The sequence below is a fragment of the Scyliorhinus torazame genome, chromosome 13 (assembly GCF_047496885.1).
Source record: "Scyliorhinus torazame isolate Kashiwa2021f chromosome 13, sScyTor2.1, whole genome shotgun sequence".
NCBI lineage: Eukaryota > Metazoa > Chordata > Chondrichthyes > Carcharhiniformes > Scyliorhinidae > Scyliorhinus > Scyliorhinus torazame.
This window is the reverse complement of record NC_092719.1, coordinates 15,823,486-15,846,737: the sequence shown is the minus strand read 5'-3', so window position 1 is coordinate 15,846,737 and position 23,252 is coordinate 15,823,486. Positions and strand designations below refer to the sequence as shown.

Genomic DNA, 23,252 nt, shown 5'->3' with positions numbered 1-23,252 from the left:
TGCACCGTAGGAATTCTAGGAGCAGGACGAGGACTTAACTAGTTTGCTACATCCTTGTAAAACTCAGCAGCCACAGACTGTCAAGCAGCCAAGGTCAGTGTCCAAGGGAGACAAGGATGTTGTTAAAGCTGTAGGGCCAACGCTGTCCCAAGTAAATTCACATCAAAAGGAAGTTCAGCAAGTCACACGATGTGGATATATTTTACCCAACAATAGGAATGTAGCTTTGTTTTCTTTCTGATCCATTTTTCTAAAAATGAACCGGTTGAGAGTGACAAATCTGTCCCTGAATGAACAATAAAGCCTCGCTGTCTCAGTCTAATGTATGACCTGTTAGCAAAACAGTAGGAACACATTGTTTGGCATGGTGCTATTCATGGGATCGCCCAGTTTGTTAGCGTTAACAAAGAAAATGCGATCATCATGACTGTGGCGATTGTTCCTTTAAGGGCAAAACAGCAGAGTTAGGGTCACATGGTCTGTGTGACCAATCGGGACTTGGGGTGTGGAATCACCCCCAGGTGAGAGAGACTCCTTGGCAGAGCCATTTTGGGAGCGAGTTACAGCCATGAGGCTGCCATTACAAACCTTATTAATAAATACCTTTTTGTGTTCACCAATAAAGTCTGTGAAAGTGCATCTTTACAATGACACACCTGCAATAATGAACCTTTTAGGCTATTCAAGCTGAACCGTTTCCTGCCCCACATCAACGAGAACATGAAAAAGCTCAAATCAGTTTTCTCCCTTTGTCAAAACATGGCGGAATTTTCCATCGTGAAGTCGAAGTCCAGTCGCAGGCAGGAACGTCAGCGTGATTGTCACTGCACAGCGGCTCCATTCCTGCTTTTCAGCTCATTAAGTCTTCATCTGCCAGGAAGTCAGTCGCCCACCCGCCACCTGCCCTTACCTCATGGGGTCAGAGGTCCTGGTGCTGGATATAAAGGGCATCCGGACAGACATCCACCCATTGCAGGACCGGAGCTCCGCAAAACTCCTCCAAAGTCCTTGTGTTCTCACATCATCCTGGAGAAACTGGCAGATGTGAACAACCACAAGTTCCAGAGAACTCTCTCCAAACTGACTGCTACAGACCTGGTACAGACTTGGCTCTTCCCATTACTACATCATCTTTAGCCCACTCAAGTCCCATGACCTAAATACTTATGTTGAAACAGAATGGACGGGATTCTCCGTCGGCCGACGTAGAAATTGGGAAAGGCGATTGGGCGGAGAATAGTTTTTGATGCCGAAATCATGGCGGAGCCGTGTTCACGCCAAATCGTGCTTCTCCGGTGCTTCTAATCAGACACCATTTTTCATTGGAATTGGTCATGTTCCACATGGTGCCGGTGCTAGCCGCTCAACGGACGATGAATCGGTCCAGGTGCGGCACCAGTTTTGTTGTTGTAGAAGTCATCGAATCCTGCCCTGGTGTCAACACTTAGTCGCAGAAACGGAGAATCCAACCCAATGGCTCAAATTATCCACTTCCCTGAAATCATAACAAAAAGCCATTAGCCTCTCCTTTTAAAAATAAGCATGGTTTGAAATAACAATGATTCCACTTTTACAACCTCTTAATTGCACCCTTTTGCAGCCACAGTGTCCGTCTTTCTTTTAGACCAGAATTTAAAAAAATATTACTGAAACAGATATATACACACCCTAACCCAGGCATTTGAAACCATTACTGCACCAGATGCATCAAATACAATATCTGTACCAACTTATTACATTTATGACAATGGTAACCTCCAGGATATTGATTCAGATTTTTGGGGATTCAGCGATGGCAAGGCCAATGAATGTCATGTGGAAATGGTTAGATTCTCATTTTGAAGCTGGCCATTGCCAACATTTGCATGGCACAACTGTTACTTGCCACTTTATCAGTCCAAGCCTGAATATAGTTCCGGTCTTGCTGTTTATGGGCATGGACTGCTTCAATATCTGAGGTGTCACGAATGGTATGTGGAATCCGGAATCATATGCGTTAAGACAGTGCCAGCCCATCCTCATCTATGGCAAGCTAATAAATTCAGGAAAAACAACACTGGAGATGCTACAACTGATCTTGGTACACCCATGCCATATGCCTGGGAATTTAGGAAGGAGGTGGACATTTTACTTTTAACAAACATCATGGAATATGGACAATTTACCATGACAAGGTGGACTACCAGGGGATCAAGTGACCTTCTTTGTAGTTTCCTGCACGTGCAATGACTGATTACTATCTGGGCATATCTCTGGGAAGTCACTTAAACAAACTTTCTCAGGCGCTTATGACTGCCCCTCTCCATTTCAATAAAAGTAATAATAACTGGTAAATTTGTCAGCCTCGTGGCGATGAAAACGCAAATAAAGATATTTAGAAATTATTCACAGCTGGAATGTTGATGAGGTTACCAAACATTCCCTATTGTGTAACAATTGTTTAGCCCATCAAAATATTTTGTGTGGACAATGAGAGCATTGACGACGTGGTCACATGACAGAAACTGGCTTGAGGTGGATAGTAGCTTATTTATTCACAAGGATAGTCCAGAGCGGTCAGTGTGGGGGCAAGGACCACAGAGGGAAGTCTCTTCACCCAGTGAAAGGAAGCCACCTGCCTGGAAATCCACCTCAGATAGAGAAGTGGGATCATTTATTTTAGCTGTAGAATTATATATTCATTACAGCGGCACAACCACAGCTTTGATCGGAAAAGCCATAAACCTACTGCGGCTTGAAATAAGTCACTGCGCTTTAATCATCAGGAGCTCTGACCTCCATCATCTTCAGTGAACCAAGTTGGAATCCTCAGGCCTGCAACATTTCCAACTACCATCTGATTATATAAATGATGTTTTGATTCTTTAAGTAACCAAAGTGCATGCTACATCTTTTGCAATTATCTTTTCTTGTTTATGAGTGAGTGGATGGGTGCAGTCGTGTTTACATTTCATGTGTTGGGAAAGTAAACATGTATTCTTTCTTTTCGTTGAAGCCTCTCTTTTTGAACGTCACAGCACTCAAGGGGTTAAAACATTTATTCTTTAAAATACATCTTGTTGCAGTCAATCGAGAAGTGAGAAAAAGGAGGGAATTATTCCACGCCTCTCCCCTGTCCATATCTGGGTGTTTCTACAGAATCTATAGAATAAAAGGGGTTCCTATTACTGATCTCTTTCCAGTGACCAATAGACATTAGGTACTGACATTGTGGGACCGAGCTGAATGGCTTCCTTCAATTCAATGGTTCTATAGGCTCTCCGGAAATGAAAATCCTGGAGTCACTCGCAATTGGAACCCAGAAGGGAATTCAGAAAATCGCTTCCTAAATTGAATTCCCTAAATTGCAAGAACAAAAAGAAAACAAAGCTGTTATCGGTATGTCCCTCAATTCTAACAGTGGGCAGCACGGTGGCGCAGTGGGTTAGCCCTGCTGCCTTACGGCGCCGAGGTCCCAGGTTCGATCCAGGCTCGGGGTCACTGTCCGTGTGGAGTTTGCACATTCTTCCCGTGTTTGCGTGGGTTTCACCCCCACAACCCAAAGATGTATAGCATAGGTGGATTGGCCACGCCAAATTGCCCCGTAATTGTAAAAAATGAATTGGGTACTCTAAATTTATTTTTAAATTCTCCTTAATAGTTACAGGACCATACCAAAATTAACTATCAACACGAGGGTTGGTGGTGGGGAGTACATCACCAAATTATCTACATACAAGAAGGAGACTTGATGACCTTCTCTCCTAGACTTTTACTTTCTTATACATGATCTTGTCTGCCATAGAGGAGTTGAAACAGCCATCTTGCACTAGATTTGAACAGTCTCTGAAAATAATTGACGACATATATATATTTTTAAAAATATATTTATTAACTTTTTTCAGTTTATAAAATACAAAAATAGAAACAACAACAGTAAAGGAACACAAGGAAACAGCCGCCAAAACACCAGGAACACACCAGGAATCTCGATGTTCAGGGTCGCAATTGACAACATGTAGAACCATTCATCAAAGGGATATTTGGTCTTGATGGGTGAGATTAGACGGGCACATTGTTTGAATCGTGGATCAAAGGATGACATACTTGAAGTATTTAAGATGATTGAAGGATTTGTTAGGTAGATAGAGAGAAATGTTGCCCTCTGCTGGAGCGAGTGCGGAACAAACGGGCATAACCTTACAATCAAAGCCAGGCCCTTCACGAAGCACTTCTTCACACAGAGTGAAGAAAGTTGGATCTCTCTCCCACAAAGATGTGGTGATTAGGGTTCAATTCAAGATTTCAAAATCGATTATCGATTTCTTTTGGAAATGGTATTAAGGGTGAAGGAGCCAGGAAGAGTAGTTGATAAGGTACAAATCAGTCATCATCTATTGAATAGTGCAGCAGGTTGGATTGGCAGACTCACCTCCTCTTGTTCCTCTAATAACTAGACTCTCATTACTTCAACAGGTTCTACCTGGGCAATCTCTGCCACAAACTCCACAACTATCCAAAAACAACCAGCAGGAGTACCGAGCATCACATCTACATCTACGCAGAATTCCACCACACCCAAAACTGATATTACTACACAATCCAGCGTTGCAACACAAACCATTGAAAGCCCAGAATCAACTTCAAATAAAGGCACGATGGAAGGCAAATCCTCTGCTCCAACCATGACATCAAAATTGTCCACCGTCAGCTCCAGTGGAACTTCCAAAGTGATTAGTTCAACAACAACAACTCTGACTCCGGTCGCAAATGTGACATCTAATACCACAATTGCAACATCTACAGCTCAGCGTGCAACCACAATTGTTCCAACTACAAGCGTCACCTCATCATCATCTGCCCCTCCTCAGAATCAGAGCAGTACCTCTAAAACAGTGAACTCTACAACTCGAGCCTCTGCGAATACTACAATGTCCGGTAAGGAGAATGTACCACTCATTGAATCCTGCAGTGCAGAAGGAAGCCATCCAGCCCATCATAATGTGTGAATGTGCGATTGTGTTAGTCCCAACTCCCCTGCCCTTCCCCCATAGCTCTGCAAGGATGTTTTCAAGCATGTAGCCGATAGCCTTGAACTGCTGCTATTGAATCTGCTTCCAGCCCCCATTCAGGGCAGACATTCCAGTTCATAACAACTCGCCGCGTCAAAGGAACACCTCATCTTCCCTCTCGTCTGGCAGAATGAACTCTCAGTGCACTGCACTCATTCCCAAAGTCACAAAACACATACTCCATCCACATGTGACAAAGTGACCTTGAGTTGGGCAAAAAGAGAAATTGAACCCCTATCCAGAGAATAAGAGTGTCTGGCAATTGTTGTCAGTCATTGCTAGTTGATTATTGTTAAAAGAAAAATATTGCATTATTGTCCTGTTGATCACTTAAAGACAGTACCATGGTGCGTGCTTCAATAATATATTTGTAGGACATGTGTTTTTTCATTGTTCGCTAGTGTGAGGAATTTCAGTGTTGGGGAATTAAACTTCCTTTGCCTCTCCTTCCCGTATGACAAGATCCAGGTGCCCGATGAAGCTCACTCTCTGAAGAACCAGTCTGATTTTCTCTGCCACACCAACTCTCTTTAGGTCCAAGGCCTCTGGCCTGTGGTTTTCATTGAAAAACAGAAAGAATTTGAGAATGTGGATATTCTTCCGGTACTCTGGGATTGATATGTGAGAAGTGGTTCAGTGAGTAGCATCCATCAGGGGGGGTTTCGCACAATGGGCTAAACAGCTGGCTTGGAATGCAGAACAAGGCAGCAGCGCGGGTTCAATTCCCGGACAGGCGCCGGAATGTGGCGACTAGGGGCTTTTCACAGTAACCTCATTGAAGCCTCCTTGTGACAATAAGCAATTATTGTCGTTCTCAAATAGAAGGTTTTTAAAAAGATATATTTTTATTGAAAACGTTTGGATTATAACAAAATAACAAAAGTAATTCAGAGTCAGCCATTTCTACCAAGACGGGTCATCCAACAACTGCTGAAGAGAGTCCACCCAAGATGGCCTCCACGCCCACCAGTAAGACGAAACAAAGAAAAATCTAAAGTCACCGTCAGCAAACTATCTTCACCCGAATGGCAGCCAGGGCATCTTCCAGGGTACCTCCCATTGACTTACGGAGGTCCTCGGCCACAATCCGCCTTTGCTTCTCGAATTCCACGGCATCTCGGCCATTAGTGGAGTGGCCGGAATCTCAGCAGAGCCTCTGCCATTTTCTCCACCGCAGAGGCCCGAGACGCCTCCGATCCCATCGATGAACTTCTGCCTTCGACTTTCTTTTCCTGGTCCTTCTGGGCATTGCCCTTATGTGGGCACCTTATACCATTGCTCAAATGGGGTTTGAAGTAAATATACCCCCAAATACTGGGCGAAAAGGGCTAAAGATACAGTGCCTTAGTGGGAGCCACCTCATGTACATACCGCCCCCTCCATTCCACCACCGGAAGCTCCTCAAATAGAAGGTTAAGGCTTCACTATTCAACCTGGAGGGTGAGCACAAACATCCAGTTGGTCCCAAATCCTCTGCTCTTTCCCCATATCTCTGTAAACTTTTCCTTTTCAAGTATATATCTGATATCCTTGAAGGTTATGCCTGAATCTGCCCCACCACCATTTTAGGATGCGCATTCAAGATCACAACAACTTTAATCTTTTTTCCCATCTATTTTTTATTCAAATAGCTTAATTCCGTGTCCTCCAGTGACTGACCCTTCTGCGCGATTCCTTATGAGACCATTGAAACCTGCGGGCTACCATTGACCAGAAACTGAACTGGACTAGCCATACAAATTTGTGGCTACAACAGCAGGTCTGGGGCTGGGAATTCTGCATTCTGTATCTCACCTTCTGTCTCCCCAAAGCCTTCCACCTCATACAAGGCACAAGCTAGGAGTGTGGTGGAATACTTTCCACTTGCCTGGATGAGTGCAGCTTCAACAACACTCAAAAAGCTCAACACCATCCAGGACAAAGCAACCCATTCGATTGTGGCACGCAATCCATCACCTTGAATATTCACTCCCTCCGTCACCGCGCACAGTAGCAGCAGAGTGCACCATCGAGAAGATACACAGCAGGAACTCACTAAGGCTCCTTAGGCAGCACCTTCCAAACTCAGGACCTCTACCATCTAGAAGGACAAGGGCAACAGATGCATATGAAGACCACCACCTGGATGCTCCCCTCCAAACTACACATCATCCTGACTTGGAAATGTATCTCCGCTTCTTCATTGTCACTGGGTCAAAATCCATTCCTGATAGCACTGTGGGTGTGCATCCACCACATGGACTGTAGCAGTTCAATAAGCCAGCTCACCACCACCTTCTCAAGGGCAATTAGGGATGGGCAATAAAAGTGCTGGCCTTGTCAGCAACCCCCACATCCAATGAGGAACAAATCCTGAGGTCATTATATTCATGTGATTTCCCATGGCCAATGATAGGTTAAATATCGGATGTGTGATGGATGTACATTATCCTTCACTTGCTTCTCGATATTTGGGCCTTCCTTGACATGTACTCCTGAGGTGTGTTCCTGAGATGTACTCCTGTGGGTTGCGCCTGAAATGCACTCCTGAGGAACAGGCCTGAGGTGTACTCCTGAGGGACACTCATGAGGTCTTCCCCTGAGGGCCATGCCCGAGGTGTACTCCTGCGGGACACGCCTGAAGTGTACTCCTGAGGAACAGGCTTGAGGTGTACTCCTGAGCGACACTCATGAGGTCTTCCTCTGAGGGCCACGCCTGAGGTGAACTCCTGATGGACATGCCTGAGATGCACTCCTGAAGAACATGTCTGAGGTACACTTTCTCCCCGTGTCTGCATGGGTTTGCTCCGGGTGCTCCGGTTTCCTCCCACAGTCCAGAGATGTGCAGGTTAGGTGGATTGGCCGTGATAAATTGACCCTTAGTGTCCAAAAGATTAGGTTGGGTTACCGGATTATGGGGGATAGGGTGGAGGCGTGGGTTTAAATAGGGTGCTCTTTCCAAGGGCTGTGCAGACTCGATGGGCCCAATGGCGTTCTTCTGCACTGTAAATTCTATGATTCTACGATATTACTTCCCTTGCTCTGAAAGACACAAAAGTTCAACCAAGAAAAATGTTCGACCTCCTCACATTGAATGCAACTGGGATTGAATACTCAACTTTAGGTGACAGCAATGAAGCAGCCATTTGCATTCTCTCAGTACGAAAGGTTCAAGCTGCAATGCATTGTGGTCCACTGGATCTACCCAAATTCTCAACTTCCCTTCCTTTCAAAACCAATCATACATTTTGAAGGCAGTGACTGTGGGGATGATGAGAACTCTTCCTGGGTGTATGTTAGCGGTATGTATTCATCACCTCAAGTACAGATTAATGTCCACTCTGTCCAAATCCAGTTTCCTGTACCCTATCTGCCTAATATATTTCAATGCAGAACAAAAGTCATGGGCGTGAATCCCGCCCTCCCCACCGGCAACCGAATTCTCCGGCACCGGGGATTTGGCGGGGGTGGGAATTGCGCCGCGCCGGTCGGCGGCTGCTAGCTGCGGCCCCCTCCATCGATTCTCCGGCCCACGATGGGCCGAGTGACCGCCCGTCTTCGGCCAGTCCCGCTGGTGTATATTACACCAGGTATTTGCCGGCGGGACCTGGCTGCGCGGGCAGCCTCCGGGGTCCTCGGGGGGGGGGGGGGGGGCGCGGGGGGATCTGGCCCCGGGAGGTGCCCCCATGGTGGCCTGGCCCGCGATCGGGGCCCACCGATCCGCGGGCGGGACTGTGCCGTGGGGGCACTCTACTCATCCACGTCGGCTGCTGTGGCCGGAGATGAACCCCCCCTTGCACATGCGCTGGGATGATGCCAGCATACACTGGCGCTCCCGCGCATGCGCCAACTCGCGCCGGCCAGCGGAGGCCCTTCGTTGGCGTGGCGCCAAGCCCCTTCCCCGCCGGCCGGCGTGGCGCAAGCCACTTCGGATTCCGCACCTTTAGGGCGGCCCGACACCAGAGTGGTTCACGCCACTCCTTCGCGCTGGAGTTACCCGCCCCGCCGATTCCCGCAGAATCCCACCCTATATTTTTATGGTTCCTTTCAGAAGCTCTGGATGTCCCAAATGACTTTGCAACCAGTCAAGTACTTTTCTGGAAGGGTAGTCACTATTGTGGAGGAATCTTGTGCTCTACCTGGTAATGAGCTTGGAGGCAGGAATGACATTGCATTTGGTGTCGTGCTCGAATCCTACCGCCTTCCTGCCTGAACCTGACTTCAGTTCCAGACATGAAGGCCCCTGGTTGACCTTCCCGCCCCTAATTGAGGTCCTTCACTGGTCAATTAATGGGCACTTAAGGGCCTCATCTTGCCATAACTAGGAATAACCCCACTGCAGGTGGGACTGGCATCATACGAGTGCATGGCAGCTACAACTGTGAGCTGCTTGCCACCTTGGAGGGAGTGAGGTGTTGGGGATGGGTCGAGTACCCTCAATCAAAGACACCGAGTGCCTGATCGAGGGACTGGGCATCGGGAACGGAGGGCATAATCAGAGCCACCCCACTGCCCTTGATCCCCTGCTCCCTTCTCCCTGCGACCCCTATTGGGCAAACCCCCCCCTCTCTACTCCCAACATTATTTATCTGGCTCCTGGGTCGCTCCACAATCCTGGGACTCCGAGTGTTCGAGAAGCCACGGCGCCTTCTGTGCCGCTGTTAAGGACAAGAGCGTCCAGCCTCTGATTGGTTGGCAGATTTTGCTAGGCGGGACCTGCGTGCCATGGATCTTGATTCCTGGGGAAGGTCTGCCGGGGAACCTCACCACTGCCTGATTGGCTTGTGGCTTGCAGGCTTTCATGAGGAAAGGGCAGCGTGGATCTCCTGCCAACTCTCCAGCCAACAGGCAAAATGCTTGACACCTCAAGAGGATAATCAAGGAGGCCGTAAGCTAGGAAATGTGGCAGCCCATTTTTACACAGCAAGATCCCACAGAGATCAACGTGCTAATGATTATATAATCACCCTTTTGTGATATCGGGTAAACAATCAATATTGTCCAGGATGCCAGGGATAACTCCCATGCTCTGCATCAAAATAGTGCCATGGATCTTTTACGCTCACCTGAGTTCAATGTCATCACTAAGACTGCAGCACACCCTCTCTACTGCAGCGAAGTGTCAGCTTAGATTTTCCACTCAAATCTCTGGAGTAGGACTTTGGTCTCCGAGGTAAGCATGTTACCAACTGAGCCAGAGCCCGAAGAAACGACCCACCCATTACAATGCATCGTGGAAGAAAGAATGTCAATTGCAACATTTGCCATGGTACAGGGCCTCACTCAATCCTTGAGAGGCGCATCCAGCAGTGCAAAGCCTCATGCCCAGAATGCCGATTTGTAAATGTTACGTTAATATTGGGTTGTTTTTTTTTAACGGTGCCAGTTAAAATCAGAGGCAAATGGGGCACAGTAAGGTCATGAGAATTGGGATTAACAAAATGTATTCTGAACCTCTGTCGTTACAGATAACCAAACGACCACAGGAGCAAGTGAATCTCAAACCACTGCCAATCTGTCCAACACGACATCGGGAGGTCTTGGCCAAGCTGCACAAGAGTCAACACAAACTGACGTGACTCCCAATTCAACAAGGCTTGTCAGCACACCTGAAAATGGCACAGTCGCACCAGCAACAACAGGCAGCCTTCAGACTAATCCAATGACATTGCAAAATGCATTGACTGGAACGTATAAAGATGTGACCAATGGGACACAGGAAAGCACAGTTACTGCGTTGACAACAAGAAGCGTCAGTTCCAGGCTACCCGACAACACACCAAGGGCAAATGTACAGTCAACGGTAAAATGAAACAGGGCTCTCAGCATTGAGAATGGGTTTCCCGCCCCCCCCCCCCCTAGGAGTGCTATTTTGTGTGCAGTCAAAACAAAACCGATGAATGATTGCTGGAAATCTCAATCCAGTTCGCCCCGTGGCCCCATAACCTAAAACATCACTCAGTGAATGCTCAAGGTATCTGATATGGCAAATAGAACAATGCCATTTTAACACTGGTTTAAAGCATATTGCTGGGAAAAGAGCCAATGGGCCTCATCCTAACTCTGCTGTACAAGGGGCGGAATTCTCTGATAATGGCGCTAAGTCCCCACGCCCACGGGAAAACGGGCGCGAATCACTCTGGACTTTCATGGAGAAAGTCCAGAGTGGTTCTCCGTTTTGAAGGGGGCCAGCAGGGCCCTGGAGTAGTCCACACAGCTCCGGCTACCCGGTGCCTTGCACTTCTAGCCACGGGGCCCCGCACAACATGGCGGACCCACACAGCGGGCCGGCCACGACAATATAGGCCCAACCCCCAGATCGCGCGCGCCCGCTGATCAGTGGCCCCTGACTGTGAGCTTGGCTGTCCTAGAGCCCCCCCCCCCCCCCCGCCCACCCCCAGTGACGGATCCCCCCAGCCCCCCACCAGGGCACCCGCGGACTGTGTCCGCAGCCCCCACTCCGAGTGCACGCCAGGTGGAACCTTGAGTGAACCATGCTGGCGGGAACTAGGCCAGTTGTCGGCGGAGAATCGTCACGGGGGCCTCTTTCAATGGCCCCCGACCGGCGCCGCGTTGACCGCGCGCGCCCGATTGGCGCCGATTCTCCTGGAGAATCGTGGAAAGCGTCGGACCCTCAATTTGTCCCAAACTCACTTCATAACGATTGAAATTTTTAGAGGCATAGACTGGAATTGTAGGCTCCCCGCCACACCCCCACCTCAGAACCCACGTTGGGGGAGGGGGTTAAATTGCATGGACACGACCCCCTCAGCTCCCAGCCAGACAGGGGCAGAAAAATGCCAACGTTCAGACGAATAGCAGGTTTCCCAAACAAGCCGACAGTTTCATTAACTGTCACATTCTGACGGCCTTTCTTCAAATGCAACTGACAAAGAGCAAACCCATAGTCTACGAGTCCTATCCGGATAGCAACTCCACTGAGGACCCGCTCTCTTTTTATTGAAAATATTGCAGCATTGATGTCTCAGGAGTGACACATTTGCACCCTCCCGTTGTAAGGCATCAGGAAAAAGGTAGAAAGACCTCAATTTACAACCAGAACATGACACTTCTGTTATACTGATTGAACCAGAACTGTGGGTGTATGCATCCACCCTATGTGTTAACCAGCAATATGGATCTATTATCCCCTCAGTCATGGGAATGTTCGCTCCTCGTTGGCCACATTTGATATACACCTGTAACTGCAGTATCCTGCTGTGTACCAGCCCGTCTTCTCCATTCACTTCAGTTTCCTATAATTGTAAAAGCATCTAATGTTGTAGAGCAGAACAAAGCCATTTTTATAAGGCCACGAAGGAGTCCACATGAGTAGTTCAAAGAAGCTTAGTTTATTTACAATAACTGTTACATACATCACACAGTAGATCCCAACTGGGTCTGCCTGCCCAGTGTCTAACTGGCCAGCCTTATATACCCGACAACTATGCATTGTTTAGAAGGCCCCCAGTCCCCCCTAAATGGGGGAGCTCATATTCCGCAAGGATCAAAGTTCATTGTCCCCACACGGAAGTTAATTGTTCCCACCCCGTTAGGTAGGTGCGGATCAGAACAGCCAATCGGTCCATTGTACAGGTGCGGACTCTCTGCCTTTTCCGCTGAGCTTTTAAAACGTTTATTTTTGAAACACCTATCCACCTCCCTTTAAAGGGAAAAGAAAAGGTTTGGGTTTATTTTTGCTTTTATCTATCTGACCTGACACCTAGTGACACGCGGCCTCGTCCTCAGGCTAGCGACAGTGCTCAGAGTACTGGCCTCTGACAGACAACATTGACTGACTGGGTCGATACTTGTCTCGACAAGGTCGATATCCTGCAGTGGAGTTTGGAGGGTGATTGGGGGGGGGGTTCGATGTAAAAATAATGTGAACAATTTGCAAGGACGATGTGTCAGCAGACTCCCAGGATCAGGCGGGTCTGACGCCCTCTTTCACACAAAGTCAACACAACAACAGAGCCAGCAAATGAGTTGGAACCCTGATCATTTCTGCTGCCTCTCCCTAACAGCTGTAGTATTTCTTGCCGCTCCTCTGATTCAGACCAAGGATTATGTCTTGTACTGTTCAACACCACCCAGGGCAGTGCATTTACCCACTGAGCTTTATTCTGTAATCAAAAACGGATTAACTATATCTGTGTACACTTTTTCAAAAACCCTTTGGTCATTACACTTTAATGTGATCCATATGTCCTCCATCTACATCTACAATCATACCTACTTCTGTAAACCTGTCACGCTGCAGTTACGCACTCACGCCAGTTGTGGCAGTGCAGTGCCACAGGTTCACACCTCCCGAACCCTCACCTTATTCTGCAGGAACAGCTCTTCCCCTCTGACCTGTCCCTCTGCTCCAGGCAGCTTTGTGGCTGCCTCCACACTGCTTCCTGTGTCAGTTGGCCTGAACCCAGCTCGCATCTGGCACCGTGTAATGTCTTTGGGGGCACCTTTTATCAAGGTGGGTGGGCGAGCCGATTTAAAAGGCCCTCCTCATTACTGTGGCGCCAGAGAATTACTAAATTACAAGGAAAACTCTTCCCCAGTAGAAACATTGTTTGATTGACAGCTCAGGCTCTCTGATCTCTGTAATCAATTTCACAATATTTGTTGACATATGTTCAGTGGTTTCAAGGGTTTGTGGTTTTTGAAACTTCAAAGGGATTACATTTTCCAAAGCTTTTTTCACAGATCCCACTGTCCACTTGGTGAAGCTCATTGGTTCTCAAACGTGCACAATGGGTCAATGGGCATGGAAGTGCCAAAGCCTGGAATGAGGGAACATGGGGGTTGGTGGAAGTGCAGAGTGTGGCATGAGGGCATGAGTAGTCAGTGGAAGGGCATACATTGGTATGAGGGCATGAGCGGCCCGAGGAGGTGAATGGGTGGCATACCTTGGCAGGGGGGAGAATGAGGGCAACCTTTTGAGCTTACATTTTGAAATGTCCCCTCATGCACACCAGGGTTCACGACTCCTCTGAGAGGTCGTGAATCACAACTCTTCAAAACCGTTGCCTGACTCCATGAAAATTGCTGTGAAGTAGGACATACCTCTCTCCACAATAATGCCGTCCAGGTTGGGAGTGCGGGATGCAGGCTTTCGGCTGAAGCAGCCCGCACCCTTTGAAGGCACCCCCGAAATCTGGACAGCCCCGGGAATGGTGGTGTGAATTCTGGAATCGGGAGCCATTTTTAAAGGGCTACACGGGTCAACCTGACTTGGTGAAAATCTAGGCTGCTATCTCGCAGAGATTGATTGTTTTTTGCAATAATTCTTAACCAAATGTTTGGTTGGTATTTTCCAGGTCAAATGTGTGCCTGAATCCAGTAACCAAACCAGCGTTCTGGCACTGCTAAAGTACGACGACTGCGTAAGTAACTTTGTGTACAGTACAGATGGGAACGTAGGAATCGATAAATGACAAACACTCGCAGTTCACCTAGCTCTTCACCCTTGTAGTCACATCACGCAATGATAGTGAAGTTGTTGACTAATTGGAGCAATCAATCTCTATCCATTTGCCTACAACCCACCCAGACCTGGTGCCAGGATAACACCCCCCCCCTCTCTCCCCCCCCCCTCCCCCCCTCCCCCTCCCCCCCCCCTCTTTCCCCCCCCCCCCCTCTTCCTCTCTCTCCACCCCCCCCCCCCTCCCCCCCACCCCCACCCCCCCACCCCCACCCCCCCCCGGTGGTGAACTTTCGAAACATTGGTCCAACATCATCAGTTAGATGGGTTTATCTTCACACTTGCAAGTCATAGTAATTGTTGAGGTCAATGGGCTGAAAATTGAGCAGGTTCAGTAATGGGTTAAGGGGGAAATGTCACAAGTCTAGTAATCCAGAGGCCTAGGCTGATGCTCTGGGCAAATGGGTTCAAGCCCCGCCACGGCAGGGGGAATTTAAATTCAATTAACAATCTGATATCGAAAGCCAGTTTCAGTAATGGTGACGAGATGCTGATTGCTGTAAAAACCCATCTGGCTCACTAATGTCCTTTTAGGGAAAGAAAGCTGCCACCCTTACACGAGACTCCAGACCCACAGCAATGTGGTTGACTCTGAACTGCCCGCTGAAAAGGCCTAGCAAGCCACACAGTTCAAGGGCGATTAGGTTTGGACAAGAAAGGCTCACCTTGCAATAGCTGCCCACAGCCCTTGGAAGAGTAAACAAAAAATAAGGTAAAAATTAGCCCCATTCTGGACAAATACTTGAAGGATACAAACTTTGAGGGCTACGGGGAACGAGCAGGAGGGAGTGGGGTCCAATTGGATTGCTCATTGAAAAAGTCAGTACAGGTACAAACGGAAGAAACTCTATGGAGTGGGATATAGAGTTAACGTTTCGAGTTCCATATGTACTTCTTCAGAACTCTATGTTCTTCAGAACACGGAAACCCGTGTTTCCTGTTTTTTTTAAACAGATTTCCAGCATCCACAGTATTTAGCTTTTACCACAGCACAGGCAAAATGGCCTCAGGCCCTCCCCCTGAGCCAAGTCACTCTGTGATTCAAACAACTTTCATTCAGAGCTCACCTAAATTTATTTATTTAGCATTCGGCAACAGAGGAGCCATAGCGTCATCGGGGCCGTCAGCACAGTAAAGGCTCCCAGGCCCATCGCATCTGGGCCGGACAAAGACAAAAGGTTCAGAGGAGGTAGTGGAAAAGCACAGTCATAAATGTCTTGAAATAATGGCACACAATTATGGATGTTTCTGGAAAGCTCCTAATTTTCTTCGCTGTCCAGCTTGAACAAAAGCCTCAAGCTGTTGGATGTGTATTTCTCAACACGCACAACGTTATGCTGTTGACCAGGACCCTTCCTCCAGTCAATTTATAGATATAACAGCTTTATTTTTAAATTAAATCGTGGGCTGGATTCTCCGCAGCGTTCGGCACAGGGGCGGAGAATCCAATTTCACGCCGAAATCAGGCCCAGCGCTGGTCCGGTGAATCTCCGGGACCCGAGAATTGACGTGACGCTGAGTACTCCGCGCAGCAGGGGGCCTATTGCCAGAGGCCCGCTCAGCAATCCTCTGCTCCCGACCGGCCGAGTTCCCGACGACGTGGAACTAAACCCCTATTGCCGGTCGGGATGCTCGCGTGGCGGCTGCGGACTCGGTCCGCGGCTGCCCTGGTACGGAGCGGGGGGATCAGATACCGCGGGGGGGGCGGGCCTTATAGGCGGCCGGGGGACAGTACCGCGCGGTAACAATCTTGGGCTCGGGGCCGATCGGGGGGGTCTAGTTTTTAAGTCTGGCTCCGCGGTCCGAGTCCCCCATGGAGCTCGGCGCTGGAGGCCGCCACCGTGCGCTTGCGCGGACTCCAAACCGGAAGTGCGGGGGACTGTATCTGCAGATAAAGCTGCGTGAATTACTCTGGGTCTCTGCTAGCCCCCTCCATGTCATTGAATCAGCACATCTTCTTTTGCAGGAATTTCCAGAGTAAAACTCCAGCGTTTTTACGCAGGCGTGGGGACATAGTCCCATTTTGGGAGAATCCAGCCCCATGTCTTTATTAAACACAATATAAGAACCCAAAGCTTATTACTACTACAAGAGAAGTTCTATCATACATGGCATTGAAAACACATAAATGATTCTGCCTTCCTTTGCTACCACTGCAAGTTCACAAGCATAGGTTAAACTGTTAATATGTATCTAACATTTAGTAGTGGACTTGTGGAGGGCATCACTACCCCATTGTACTGGCCAGGCACAAGTGGGGATCAGGCTCCGCCTTAAAGCTGGAGGCTTGAGGCTTCTTCCTTCTGCGATGTTGCTCCTCGAGGTTTCGCTGATGAAAACTCTTTGTCTCTCCTTCTTATACAGGTCCCTCTGGCACTGACCTCTTGTTTCCACTCATGTGCTCGCAGGGCAGCACTAATCAATCAATGTCTTCCCTGGGGCACAAATGTTCGAAAAGCTGTGACTCACTTAGGGGTCGTAATTCTCTCAGGAATGGTACACGCAGGGGTCTGTGTTCAATCAGTGTCTGTCCAGCCACTGTCCAATCAGCTCACTCCCTGACTGTACATCCTATTCTCCCCTGCAGACCCTCCTCTGTTTATGCTGCTAATGCTGATACAGAGTTAGCATTTTTACCCATCAGGCTTTGCTGGTGTCTTCATTTTGTTGGTGGTCTTCCGAATACCCATCAAGCTGCAGTATCTCTTTTACCATTTTTTTTTTATTTTTCCAATTAAGGAGCAAATTAGCGTGGCCAATCCACCTATCCTGCACACCTTTGGGTTATGGGGGTGAGACCCACGCAGACACGGGGAGAATGTGTAAACTCCACACGGACAGTGGCCCGGGGCCAGGATTGAACCCGAGTCGTCGGCACCGTGAGGCAGCAGTGCTAACCACTGTGCCACCGTGTCGCCCCATGTTTCTTTTAACTTGACCACAATTCCCAGCAGGTTTAGGGCGAGGGCTGCACACCCATGTCTAAAATAAAATCAAAATTCTAGGGATGCTGGAAATCTAAAATAAAAACAGAAAGAGATGGAAAAGCTCAGCTGGTCTGGCAGCATCTATGGAGAGAGAAGCTGAGGTCACGTTTCGAGTCCGTATGACTCTTCCTCAGAGCTGAAGAGAGGCGGACTTGTGATGAGTTTTTGACCATCGAACACGGTGAGAAAGACAAAGCCCGTCAGAGAGATGAGCAGAACCTCTTTAAGGTCGGCACTGATGGACAAGGGGCGTCAGTGAATTAATCACTGGAACAAAAGCGAAATACTGCGGTGCTGAAAATATTGGATTTCCCCTCTCTCGATCCCAGTTCTCAGCCTGGCCACTAGATGGAGTGAACCGCATTGGAGAGAAGGAGAGGTCTGCTTCACCAGCCTGTGCTTGTGCTGTGCCTGAACCCTGCTAGATTCTGATTGATCGTGGATGAGGGTGGGGGGGGGGGGGTAGAGGATTCATATCAATCAGGGGAATTGTAGATCCGCCCGTGCTGCTGGCTGCATTACAATGTGCTTGTCCTGAGGACCGTAGGGAGGGGAAACACGCTCCGACATATCGTGGATGAGCGAATTCCGCGAGATTCGAACGGTTACTTCATGACTCTGAGGCAGCGCAGCAATTCGTGATAAATTAGGGCCTGTCGGCTCTAATTGCAGAGTGAAAGGCCATGCTGAGGTCAAAGATTATCAGAAGTGGAATTTTGATCTCCCTTGTCTCCTCGGTGAAAGCCTGCACCATGGTACGGGTTGTGCCAGATGTGATCCATCAGACCTTGCAGGACTCTCCATTGTGCTGTCTGCTGTCATTGCAAACTCCACTGATGACCTTTTGGACAAAGGATCACTTAGATGCCAATTAACAGAGCAGGGTGGTGTAATTCAAGTTTAAAAGTACCTGATAAACAAACCTGATGCAGTGCTCGTTAGCATCCCCGTGCCCCTGGTTTGTATCTCTCAAAAGGGATAAACTTTAAATAGTTAATTCAAAAACGTCAGTCCCAGAATGGAATTATTTACCTATCGTATTATTGCTGTGCGTGTGCACTTAATCAGAAAACATCGAACCTCTGTTTTTTGGAGGGTTTTTTCAAGGCTTTAATGATCGACGTCTGGTAATTTCTGGGCAATTCCCATTAGTAGGCCTAGCAGGGCCCCCCCCCCCCCCCCAATGTTGGATTGCATTGTTAAGGTCAGTCGCTGGCAGTGTTTTGTGTCGATGGTGAATGCTAAGTGAGTTCTGTCTGCGCGTTGCTCATAGGCTCACAGGTCGCACACCGACATGTGATCCGCTGTCTCCCGCCTAGTGTTGCAAAAAATGGAAAACGGTCCTCCCGCGGTGTGCAGAGTCATTCCAAAAATTCATCACTTTGTCTTTGCAACAACCGACAAGAAGGAAGTAGGTGGCCGGGCTCTCTGGGAGAACCTGGGGGGGGATTCTCCGTTGCTCGAAGCCAAAATCAGGAACAGCGATCGGGCGGAGAATAGCTCCCAACGCCTAAATCGTGGCAGCCGCCGGTTTGGTGACAAATCGCGATGCCCGGCTCCCTCCAAAACAGCGTCATTGCGATGCACAGCGCACGTAGTTGCAACACCGTTCGCACCTCATTAGTGGGCCCACCCGCGATGCTCCGCCTCCGATGGGCCGAGTTCCCGGCGACGCGGTCCACGTGTGCTCTCAACAATCATGAACCTGGCGGGATGGCCGCTGAGCGAGAGAAAGGACGTGCAGACAGTGTCCAGCTCCGCCATACTTCGCTGACAGTTGTGCCACTGGCTGGGAGGCTTCTGCCAAGGCTGGGGGGGGGGTGGTAGTGGGGGATGGCCAGGAGGTGGGCTGTGGGGTCGGGGTGGACAAGTACGCAACGCCATTACCGCAGCCGGCAAGGCAGCCATGTGGCTGCGTATGCCGCTGACAGCCCGCTATAAATCTGGTGCCCTGGGTCGTTTAGGTGACCCCTTGGGGCATTCCCATTGGTGCCCTCTGACCCCAGCCGACCCACCAGCTGTGTCTATCAGTGCTATCATTTCGGGCACAATCAGTGTGTGTGTGGGGGGGGTGTATAGTTAAAGTGCGGCTGCAGCTTGTCAGCCCTGTGAGTGTCCGCCGATTCCCGCACCATTTTCTGCATGTTCTGCTGGTGTTCCACGCGCTGCCGGTGCTAGCCCCTCACCGGCAGAGGAAACGGTGCAGGTGTACGCCGACTTTTCTGACGTGGAACTCCAGAGATCCTCCTTTGGCATCAGCACTTAGACTCAGAAACTGAGAACCCAGCCCCTGACATTTCATTGCAACCTGTAGTTACCACAAAAATAGGTGCTCGCCAAAAAGTGTGACAAAAGTAGGCTTTATTCTGAATACCGTTCTTTAACATTCTCCGATTCATTTCTTTTCTCCGTGTACTTTGTTGCTACTGAACACCAGCAAATCTATTAAACCTAAAATAATCTTCTCTCTAGAAAAGTTGAGGTTTCAATTGATAAGGGTACCACTTCACGTGGAAGTGATCAACCAGGTAATTCACCTGCGTCTTATCATGGCTCCAAACTCAAAAGCGAGTTAAACTTGGGACAACTATTTCATAAAACATCTGTAACCCTTCCGCCTTTACATTTGGTCACCGAGGTGGAATTACAGTGCACCCAGGAATGGTGGGATATGTGCCAAAGAAAGTGTCAAGAATTGAATGCCCGGGGTGGCATGATCCATTCCATCCCCATTTTCACCCAGGAAATCAACCCTGCATGTCCAATGCTCTGAAGTTAAAAACTCACCACTCGATCTTCTAAATGGTGAACAGGGATTCTCACTCCCCGACTCCGATGCAGGCTTCAGTGGGTGCTATTCAGGTCAAAGTATATTTTCAAGTTATCCCCCGGTATAACCCATACCTTCACCAAAGAATTTTACCTACTTACCCCTCAGTTGCATTGATATCCTGGGTCCTGCGTTGCTAAGTAAGTAAAGTAGGCTAATAACCACTGTTTCAGGTTAAAACTTTTAAGTTATTTTATTATTATATATTTTATTCTTTTTAAAAGATGCAATCACTGTCTTTACAGAAAAGTAAAAAGATCTTGCTTCTGGATCCTTCTGGATGGTTGAAGGAACCTTCAGGCCCAACTTGACAATCAATCTTCTTTTTAAAATCTGTTCTTCTTTAGATGTATTCGCTGATGAGCTCGGTTGCTGTGTCCTATCTTTCCGATGTACCGAGCTGTGAGAGCTGGCTCTGCTGGCTGTCCCCTTTCTTCGGGTTTATATATTTTTCTAACAGTTACCTAGTTTTTATGACTTTATTATAAAGTAACTCTTATTTTCTTTGATTGTAAAAAGTATCTTTGATCTAAACATTCTAATCCAATTAAGTATTCATTTTGACATAACCTCACCTCTCAGGTCTCTGATTACATTGTTTCCTTTGTGATGTTCAAAGTTCCTTTGTGATATTCAAAAATGCTTTGGTTTCAAGAGCTGTGAATTTTGGTTTGGTTCCTGTCATTTCTATAGTTTTATTTTCCAATTGTGTCCTCAGCTCATAATTTTGACTTTGATTTAGGCTTTGAATTATGTTTCTCGTAGACTGATAGTCTCCAGTTTTCTTTAATTTACCTGGTATTAGCAAAATTTCACACCTAGAATTGTCACCAAATTCAACTGAACCTCATCCATTCTTTTCCAGCTGCTTACTAAAATAGTTACTTTCAATGAACATGTGAGCCATTGTTTTTGGCTTCATTCAAAATCCTGTGTGTTTGCTAAGCCTGCTTGACCAAGGATATCTGCATTTTACAATCCTGCTCTTTGCAGCTGCTGTTAACCCTTTGTGGGATCATTCCCTGTATCCTCTCATGTTTCTCTCAGACCAGATATTGCCAGACTTCCATGTTTCAAGTGACACATCTTTCCATATTATCAATTACAGCTCTCACCACCCCGCGGAAACCTCTAGATTTATCAGTGCCACAAACATCTTTGGCCAATCCCTGCGAGACAGGTGGTTGAGTATTAGGCACACCTGCTGCTCAGGTTATGACCATTTCATGTCCCACTACAGATTTGCTGCAGCTATTTGCCTTACGTGTCATCAGCAAGGTTTTCAGGCTTCTGTCTTCACAGGGACACAGGACTAATACTAAATAGAATCCACAAAACACCACAAAAACTTGTAAGAGCAAGTAGCGAAACAGAATTTAGCTTATCCAATATTCTTCGCTGTTGACTCTTTTGAAGTGACACAACTTGTTTCGATGCTGCCCAGTGCCAAGTATAAAATTCAGAACACAGTTTCGGATGGCCACGATTTGCTTCAGTGTTTGCAGGAGAAAGACCGGAGTTTACAAATAGTGGGCGGGGTTCTCCAATTGCCGACGGCGAAATCGCTTTTGGCTATTGGCCGGAAAATCCGTTTTTACGCCTAAAACATTTTTGGATGCTCTTCCCCCCCCCCCCCCTCAAAAACGGCGTGAACGCTGAGTACACCGCACGCCGCCAGGACGGCCGCAGGGCATCACCTGAGGCCCTCCCCCGATGCTCCGACCCCGATGGGCCGACTTCCCGATGGCATCGGACGCGTGTGCTCACAGTTTTCGGGGACCTCGCGTACTGTGTCCAGCGCCCCCACAGTCGGGGGGGGGGGGAGGGGCTTTCCGCTGGCATTGGGTGCTTCGTCGGGGCTGGAGGGACAAGTGGAGTGTGGTCTGGGGGTGGCGAGGGGGGTTACAGGGGGGCACCATCCGGCTGGTCGGGTCCGCGCGCGGCTGGCGCCATGTTGTACGGCGCGGCCGCAGGTCGCCGCCATTCGCATGCACGGCCACGGAGCCGTCCGTATCTGTAGGTAAAGCCGGGGGCTTTACGTGGTGTGGCTGCTAGCCCCCCACCGGGCGGAGCATCGGTGCGGGGGCACCACCGACTTTTTCATCGTAAAGCTGGACGCTTCCTCCGGACATAACCTCAAAATCGGAGAATCCAGCCCAGTATGAAAGAATGAGGTAAAACAGAAGATGGGGGCAGCACCGTGGCTCAGTGGGTTAGCCCTGTTGCCTCACGGCGCCGAGGTCCCAGGTTCGATCCCGGCTCTGGGTCACTGTCCGTGTGGAGTTTGCACATTCTCCCCGTGTTTGCGTGGGTTTCGCCCCCACAACCCAAAGATGTGCAGGGCAGGTGGATTGAACACGCTAAATTGCCCCTTAATTGGAAAAAATTAATTGGGTACTCTAAATTTATTTAAAAAACACAGAAGATGGGGCAATAAATCTTAAATGTCAAGACAGTTAGGATAGAAAGAGGAGGATACAGAGATACAGTTTATGTGGAACAGCGCAAGCAGAGATCAAACAAATATATTGAAATCTAGCTTCACCTATTAAGGTGCAGGCAGATATCTTGCAACGGTAACATCGAGGTTAGATGAGATCACAACGAACCAGGCTGCATTGTCCAGTTAAAGATATTCACTCCCTGCCTGTAGTTGACATTTACAACAAGCTTTCTGGTTTAATGAAACAGAAAGATCTCTCATACCAGGGACCAGACACTAAAACTCTACCATAGCAACGAGTAAAAAGCTTTTCAAGAGGAGTCTCAAACACACCGTCTGGTATAAGCCAATGAATCATAGATTCCAGCACAGAGGGAAGTAATTAAGCCTATCATGTCTAAGTCAGCGCTATTAACACATCAGAACTACCTGCTCTAGTCCCACTTTTCTCAGAATGGTGTTCAGGGTTGTGAAGGCT

The 23,252-nt window shown here is 48.3% G+C and overlaps 1 protein-coding gene across 1 annotated transcript in view; it reads left to right on the top strand.

The window, feature by feature from the left end:
• Nucleotides 1-23,252, top strand: part of podxl (podocalyxin-like) — a 160,966-nt gene that overhangs the window by 102,209 nt on the left and 35,505 nt on the right. Inside the window, exons 2-4 of the mRNA XM_072470917.1 lie at nucleotides 4,456-4,917; nucleotides 10,499-10,833; nucleotides 14,351-14,416. Coding sequence (XP_072327018.1) covers nucleotides 4,456-4,917; nucleotides 10,499-10,833; nucleotides 14,351-14,416 — 863 coding nt within the window. The remainder of the gene's footprint in view (nucleotides 1-4,455; nucleotides 4,918-10,498; nucleotides 10,834-14,350; nucleotides 14,417-23,252) is intronic.